This window comes from Andrographis paniculata, unplaced genomic scaffold, assembly GCF_009805555.1.
Source record: "Andrographis paniculata isolate CXL003 unplaced genomic scaffold, ASM980555v1 Contig54END, whole genome shotgun sequence".
In the NCBI taxonomy this organism is placed as follows: Eukaryota; Viridiplantae; Streptophyta; class Magnoliopsida; order Lamiales; family Acanthaceae; genus Andrographis; species Andrographis paniculata.
The window spans coordinates 3,333,621-3,342,072 of NW_026137589.1; the positions used below are offsets into that span (position 1 = coordinate 3,333,621).

General features: G+C 38.1%; 1 protein-coding gene across 3 annotated transcripts; it reads right to left on the bottom strand.

The window, feature by feature from the left end:
* Positions 1–655: 655 nt before the first annotated feature.
* Positions 656–5,980, bottom strand: LOC127255869 (homeobox-leucine zipper protein ATHB-8-like). 3 transcript variants are annotated; one of them, XM_051281622.1, is made up of 18 exons: positions 5,643–5,980; positions 4,965–5,196; positions 4,655–4,814; positions 4,470–4,576; positions 4,314–4,404; positions 4,132–4,227; positions 3,933–4,046; positions 3,616–3,855; positions 3,469–3,543; positions 3,289–3,395; positions 3,025–3,217; positions 2,774–2,959; positions 2,608–2,688; positions 2,405–2,536; positions 1,999–2,324; positions 1,805–1,910; positions 1,559–1,708; positions 656–1,003 (listed from the first exon to the last, which is right to left on the bottom strand). In XM_051281622.1, the coding sequence occupies exons 2-18, from the start codon at positions 5,192–5,194 to the stop codon at positions 857–859; spliced, it is 2,541 nt and encodes an 846-aa protein (XP_051137579.1). In that variant the 5' UTR covers positions 5,195–5,196; positions 5,643–5,980; the 3' UTR covers positions 656–856. The 3 variants fall into 3 exon arrangements, with proteins under 3 accessions (XP_051137579.1, XP_051137577.1, XP_051137578.1); XM_051281620.1 differs by having other exon boundaries at positions 2,402–2,536; XM_051281621.1 differs by lacking the exon at positions 5,643–5,980 and adding an exon at positions 5,293–5,550 and having other exon boundaries at positions 2,402–2,536.
* Positions 5,981–8,452: the final 2,472 nt, after the last annotated feature.

An 8,452-nucleotide genomic window follows, 5' to 3' on the forward strand; every position in this document is an offset into this window, starting at 1 on the left:
CATAAAAATTAATACGTGAACATCTACATGTGGTAGAGAGTGACGCGAGGTACGATTGAAAAAGAAAATTTTGTATCTTGAGAGATACAAACAGAGTAGTTCGAAAGGAGTATATGCTGCGTAGTATGAAATTGACTCGTTTCAATTATTCAAATGACGGTGGGAGTAAGCAACGGATTGAGATTTCAATATCGAAAATGGAGATGATAGATCGAATGGGTGACATGGGAAATTTGGATTTGGACAACTTGTCTGAACATATTACAACGAGGTTATGATAATATTGATTTGGTAAGAACACAACGGCGAGGGTGATAATGGAAAGAGAGAAATGTATATTTTATTTTTTATTTTTTTTATTTGGATGATGTGAGAAGATAAAGTGTAAGTATAGAGATTAAGTATAATTAATTATTTTCTATTTTAAAAATATTGCAGAATATTTGGGACGTACAGAGTACTATTATTTTTTCTAAAAGGAAAAAAATATTTTTTTATTTACTTTTTTTTAAATTTATGTATCCGATCAAATAAACATAATTTTAAACAATGAAGTGAATATTTTACCTATAAAAGAACAAATTAATATTTTAAATAAAAAATAAATATTTCGCAAATATATATATATATAAAAGTAAACAAAACTCGAATGAAAAAGAAAAAATCATAAGTTAAAAAGATAAATTAAACTATCAGTACAACGCAACATACAACATCATAAGGAAAAACGATGAATCAATCCTACACGATCGACCATCAAAATTCATACACTTCACGAAATGCAAACCTAATTAAGTCCGATGTTGTTCGATCTATACTACTATAGTTTTCATTATCAAACATTGACGAAGCTGGATCAAACAAACGACCAATTCACGAACATAAAGCACAGGCAATGCGCACCTTCTTCTTCATTCAGCACCTTCCACGCCACCGCCCTCTCGTAGGACACCGCCCGCCCCATGCTCGACAAGCAAATCCCGCCGAGGAGACACGCGTACCCCTGCCCACCCATCCACAATCAAAATTACAATATTGCCCTCATTGAAACACTATATATAATACTCTCTGTCCGTCTAAGAATTACATTTATTTTTTGCGTCATTATACTTAATTTTAAAAATATCTGTATATTTGTATAATTTTTTTTTACAACTGTCCTTCTATTAGTATTATAAGACACTGATGAAAGTATTTTTGTAATTTTTTCTTAATTTATATTACGTTTTGATATAATAATTAATATTTAAAGATCAATACGCAAAAGATAAATGGGATCACTAGAGCTGGACGAAAGTAGTATGTAACTAATGATACATTTCTCAGTTAACTTAAGTTTTAGGATGTAGATGATTAACACAAGTCAGCATGGTGCTGATTTGACCATATTAGGGTGACAAACTTATATTTATATATATCTCAGCATATGTTGTGTTATAAAATAAAATATATTATAAATATATATTGGTCATCCCTATAATATTTTTTTACCGGATGAGCAGGTGATCTATGCCCTAAGTTTTAAGTCAAATGGTTATTTAACTGTCATTATAAATACCTGTTGCATAATTTGTGGAAGCTCGGCAAACAACGCCTTTCTTCCGGCCTCATTGAATATCTTCTCCAAAGTGATGTCCTGAAGCGCGACGAGCGTCGTCTCCAACATGTCGAGCCCGGCCTGATTCGCGAATGTGAAAACCGGCAATGCCTGCATGGCGCAGCAAAATCGAAAACGTGTGAAATTTTTTATCACGTCGATTACGGCGAATTCGATAATCGGTGTAACATTTTTATTTTTTTTTACCTTCATCGAGCAGCAAAGCACGGCGTCAGAATGCTGCCAGAGCGATTTGAGAACGGAGTCGCTTCCTTCGGCCACCGGTTTGAGAAGCTCGACGCCTAAGAAAAATCTGGAGAAAAACAAAACCGATTAATTAGGTCCAATTGTTCGGGGATCGAGATTGTTTTTAAAAAAGGTTGTCTGTTCTTGACATCCACCTGTAGCTCTCGAAAATCCATCGGGCGAGCGTCTCCGCCTCCGGCGACCCCGGCGGCGGTTGCGCGGCGGCGTTAGGACATAGGCGAGAAGGAGACAGCGCCAGTGCGACGCGCTGAACGGACGAGATGATGCTTCGGACATACTGTCGAGCCATGGCAGCCACATTGTCCTGAAGATGCATCTCGTACGCGAATTGGAAGGCAATCGTCATCACTGACTTTGAGCTCCCAGAGCTCCTCGATTGATCGCCGGACGACCGATTTCCAGAAGGACCCACTTCGAGCGTCGACGCTAGATCGAGCGTACGGTTCGGGCTCGACGCGTCCTGCACCAGACCAACAATGAGTACTACATTGGAGAGTCATATGCATACATAGTTACAAAGAATTGTACTAATCTTACCACCTTCGAATCGAGCGGAATGATGCGAAAACCAGACGGGAGGAGAGGAGCGTCGTCGGAGAAAGAAGCGTCGATCGGAGCGAATACAAGCTCGGCACAGGTCCCGACAGCCGTTTCATCGACGCCGTTGCAAATCTGAGGAAATCGCGATGTAATAACGTATACAAACACTGGATAAATTTATCGAAAGTTCGAAACTGACTCACTTGCAAGAGGAATATGTCGCTAGGCATGATCACGTCATCTCGATACTGCGCCATGTTTTCGAGCCGAATCACTTCCATGAACTGTTCTTAGAAGGATTAGTCGAGGTTACGAAACACCGTAAACTTAGAATTTATTCGGTATCGATCGTGCGTAATAAAAACTTGCCTCTTCGTTCTCGATAGTGTGAGCCAACGGAAGAATGACCTGCCCGCCGTAGCACCCGACTCGGGACACTGGTAAATTGCATGAACCCGCTTTTACGGCGGCGGCGGAGTACGCGTCGATGCCGCTGTCAGCCCACTCCGATCTGTGCTCCCGAAGAAACCGGAGGAGTATAGCTGGAGGAACATTCTGCCGGAGTAGATGACGTTAAAACTTGTTTCGATCTATCGATGTTTTGAGACATCTATCCTTACTTGTAATAACATCGAAGCTTTCGCGCAGAGCACGCCGTTGCTAACGGACGTAAATCCGTTCGCGTAGGTCAGGAGCGATCCCATCAGCTTCCCCGGCGAAGAATTCACGTGGACGGTGACATCATCGATGCCGTCACTTTCGATCATCGTCCAGCCTTCGTCCGAGAATCCGTTGACGGCATCGTTGAAGCCTCTGTAGGTCGATACATTACATCAATAATGAGCGATGAACGATCAAATAATTAATGATCTTATTAAATGCACCTGCTCAATCGTTGTCCAAGAGCGCGCAAAGCTGCCGGGCGTCGCCCCCAGCCAGAGACATTAGGCTGAGTAACTTCTTGCGAAATTTGCCTCAATTGCCGCAATGCCTAACGGAAAATTCGATTAGTACATTGTAATAACTTCGATTTTTGCGGAATATGATTAGATCAATGGCCATACCGCTAAAGTTGTCCTCTGGGCGAGGAGCGTCGAGGATTCATACAAAGGGCGCAGCACTTCGGGCACGCTCCAAGGCTGCGATAACGCCGAATTATTAGGACATCGCGAAAACAGAGGAATTTTGAAAACAGGGGAAGTTATTATTACCTCTAAATCAATGTGATCGACGATATGAATAATCGATCCGCCGCCTTCGCAGGGCCTAATTAAGTATCCGCTCGGCAGCATTTCGCCGCGGACAAAATTCTGCACAGGCGGCATGCTCGGACCGTTTTGGGTGTTGTTTAAGGATCTTTCGCATACGACGAGGCTGCCGTCTTCTGTCACAGAGGTGTAGCGGAGCAGCCAGAAGTCGCGCGCCGGCGCCAAGGTTGTCGGAGCGTAGAGCTGAAATGAAACGTTAATTTTTTATTACAATTTGGAACAACAACATAATCCTTCGAAATTATGACAAGAAACTAAACCTGCATATATAGGAGCTCGATTGTCCCGCCGTTGCCGGTGGAGAGGACGTTCAGCACGTCGACGGCGCGGCAGTCGCGGTACCATGAAGGGCGGTCTTTGAGGATTTCAGCAACCTGTGTAGGATCGAAGAATTGGATTGTAATAAATGAACAAATCGAATTAGACGAGAACTAAGAAGGAAGAATAGAGTTAGCTCACGCGCGTGGGTTCGAGGCCGACAAGGCCGCAAGCACGCGACGCGACGCCGGTGCAACCGTATGAGATAGCGATGATTCCAATGGAATCCGGACCAGGCTGCAATTCGGACAACATTAATTTATTGATTAAGGAGAAAATTAATGTCGGATTCGTGGAAGAAGAAGGCGTGCAGTGTGTAGTACCTTCATCCCGGGCATTTGGACCCACTCGACAGCGGTTCCAGTGGCCTTCGATAGAAACTCTGTTAAAGTCTCCTCTGCAATGGACAAAAGCCTGTAGGGAAGAAGACGACGGCTCAGACAAACATCAGAGGTTAATTAATTGCTTTAATTTCGTACCCTGCAGGGCTGGCATCCCTAGGGGGATGTTGAGGAGTCAAGTGGTGCTGCTGGCCGCTCGTCACCACCGATTCGCAGCTGTTGTCGGTGGTTGTCTGAAGCGTCGCCTGCGACAAAACCTAACCTCAGTATACTTCAGATTATCGATCGATTGATTGATTGATGATTATGGTAATTGTTCTTACATTCTGGGTGTGCTGTCGGAAATAGCTGTTCTCGTACACCAACTGCGACACCTGCTTCTGGAGCCGATCGTTTTCCTCCATCAACAGCTTGTTCATGGCGGTTAATTTTCGATTCACTGCTTGTAGCCGCGACGCCTCTTTGCGTTGCTTCTCTCTGCATCTGTTCGAATTTCGTAGAATATCGTGTAATGAAATCAGAATCTGTGCGAAACCTAGCTCCTCGATCGATCGGATCTCGATCGAAACCCTAATTAATCCCCAAATTCCAAAATCTCATGAAATTTTGAAAAATTAATACATACATACATACCTTCTGTTTTGAAACCAGACTTTGATCTGCTTAGGCTCGATGTTGGAGAGGATCGGACATTCTCGGATGAGCTGCTGGCGGCGGAGAGAACTTGGTTTAGGACAGTCGTGGTAGAGCCTCTCCAGAGCTTCGACCTGCTCGGGAGTGTATCTCACGTACTTGCCGTTGTCTATATTCCCCACCATTTTGCTGCTGCTGCTGTCTTTGCAGGATGAGGTCACCGCCATCATACCTTAATTCAATCAAACCACCATTAATACAAAAAAAAAAAAAATGAAAGATAAGGGACGATGATGTTATGATATGATCGAATCGGAATAATTAAAACCTCGAAGCTAATCAACCCATCAGCAATCAATACTACAGAAGTAATTCAAGGCTCAGATCTTCATCTCTTACAAGTATTCTTATATAGATATATACACGTATATATGTATGTATCATGTATGTATATGTGTGTGATGATGATAAGAATATCTGATTCTCATGCGGCTTCTAATTAACTCAAGTTTCTTGAAATTTCCACAAAATCTTCAAATTCAAGAATTAGACCTCAAAGAACCCACCCTAATTTTCTCTCTCTCTCTCTCTCTCTCTCTCTATAATTTTCTCACTCTCTCTCTCACACAGATATGCACAGAATTAAACACACACACACACTAGTATGTATGTATATACCTGTGGGTGGGGTTTCTGGAAGAGGGTAGCTAGGTAGCTAATAACGTCGTGTTTCTTCAAAAGCACACAGCGTGAAGCACGAAACCCAGATCTTCCATAATCTGTCGATCACAAAACAAACAAACAAACCCTATTCTTCTCTCCCTCTCTCTAAAAATATCCTTTCAATTAATTCTTCCAAGAAACCCTAAAGATCTTACTCAATATATGCAAACAGCTCTCCAAGATTTCACGGGCAAAGGGCAGATTTTATTTATTTATTTGATGTGGGAGTGCGCGCCTCTCTCTTGTCTGTGTTCTAGAGAGAGAAAAAAAAAGAAAAAAAGAAAGAGAGATGATGAATATGGGGGGAAGTGAAAATCATCAGTTCGGATGTTCTTTTATTTTATTTTTTATTTATTTATTTTTTGGTGCTGGCTTTGCTTTCCGCTGTTGCTGTTTTCTTTTTGTGCTTTAGCCCCCACTTAAACTTTATTTTATTTTATTTTATTTTATATATTTAAGTGGGTTGGTTTTCTTTTTTTCCCAAATTTTGTTAATTAATTAATTAAGTGGGGTTTGGTTTAATTTCTTTATTAAACTTGTTGCAAGAACGGCTGTTTGTCCTCTCGGAATTCAATGATTTTGTAATGTTACCGATTAATTAATATCCTGGGAAAATCCACACCGTCCACTCCATATATCATCATCGGACGGCGTGGATGCAATGTTTATATATATATATATATATATATAACATCATTATTATCAAAATAATTATAAATTAAATCAAAAAAAAAAAAAAACAAACAAAAGGGGCTGGGCAGATCCCATTTGTAGGTGGGTTCTGGCTTACGTTAATTGATAGATACAGTGACACTCCTACCTTCCATTTTAGCATTTATTTGTCTCGTTTGAGTTCTTGGAAGGTCCCGGGACCAAGACCACACCCGACTCTAATACAAATGGTTCTGGCTTCGGGAGGTCCCGGGAGCCTCCAAGAAAATCATTGAATTTAAAGGAGAAGGAATTAGGTAGGGGTGGGGTGGGGGGTGGGGTGGGGTAAAAATGAAGGAAAGACAGAATAATGAGATGGGAATGCATGCGTCTGTCTCTCTGTATGTATATATATATTTGATTGTATGTATAGATAAATTTGTTTTGTATAAACTTTTGTTGTTTTCCCCATCATCATATCATATCATTGCTGATTATATATATATATATATATATATTTCATTGCAGTAGAAACATTCTGTTTGTCTGACATGACATTAACAAGATATATCATCTCTGTGTCTATTTCATTTTTCATTTTTATTATTATTATTATTATTATTATTATTATTATTATTATTTTGTAATTGTTTCATTAGATGCCCTTTCGAGGCATGCATAACTCCACATTGGCTTGCCTACTCTTTTGTGTAAATTTTATATATTTGTCGGATCCAAAATGACCGTCTCACCTACTTTGATGTCATCTCGAATGTTAAATGATCGTCTCACTTGATAGCTCGAACTATTAGAGAAGCGCAGTTATTAATAATATTCCCAACAATATTTATCCCCTCTTTTTGTAAAATATATATATAAAATATACTTAAAACATTATTGGAATTTCAACAAATATAAAACAAGATAGCAGTAGTAACTAGTATGTGTTAATTTTAAGTTTAATGTAAAGACGTTATTTTATGATCATAGTTATTAAATTCTAAAATAAATACTCCCTCCGTCCCGTAACAAAATATCTATTTTTTCATTTAGTCCGTCCCATAACATAGCATTTATTTCTTTTTTCTTTTAGTAAGTGTACTAACTACTTAACATTACAAATATTCTTACAACTTACAATATATTACACAAATGTCATTACCTTTATATCACACATAATAAGGTTATTTTACTCATTTATACTTTATTCATACTATATCCCAATATAATACTAATATTTCTAACACTACATGCAAAAAACAAATAAATATTTAGTTCCGGGACGAAGAAAATATATTAATTGCAGCGAATCTAAAATAATAAAATAGATATATTAATTTAGATTTAATCATTGAGTTAGACGGAATTTGATTCACTTTCAAATTACATCAACAATCATTAAATATATATATATGGTTTATTTGTTTGTTTGTTTTTAAATAAAAAAATATATTATATAAATAACATATCAAAATATTATTTAAATAAAAAATTTTAATCAAATTAAACCCCAAATTTTAAAATCCAAATCAAACAAGCCCATAGTTGATAAATAAACTAGAGAAGACAATAAAATTACAATAACTATATGCCAAATTTGAACTACTGTGTATATATATTTTCAAGAAAAGATAAGGGTTTTACTTGTCAGTGTCTTCCAAATAGTTTCTTGTACCATGCTATATTATACTCTCTCCGTCTCAAACATAATGCAATATTTCTTTTTCGATATATTCCAAATATTCTACAATATTTTTAAAATAGAAAATAATTAATTATATTTGTTAGAAATTTTGGGAAAAAATAATGAGATTGTCTTATTATCGTCAAAATAAGGAGCCTATATATAGACCATACAAAATAGACTCGATAGATTCAAATCTGAGTAATCTAATCTATGAATAAGATCAAATCTAGATATAAATCTACTAAATCTGAATATCTAAAATATCTCAACAATACTTAATCTCTATTCCACACTTTATCCCCTCACATCATCCAAATAAAAAAATAAAATATATATTTTTCTCTCAATCACATCACCTAATTTCTAAATTATCATACTTAATACTATTCGCCTAAAAACTCGCGTCGAAAGCAAATATTGCACTGTG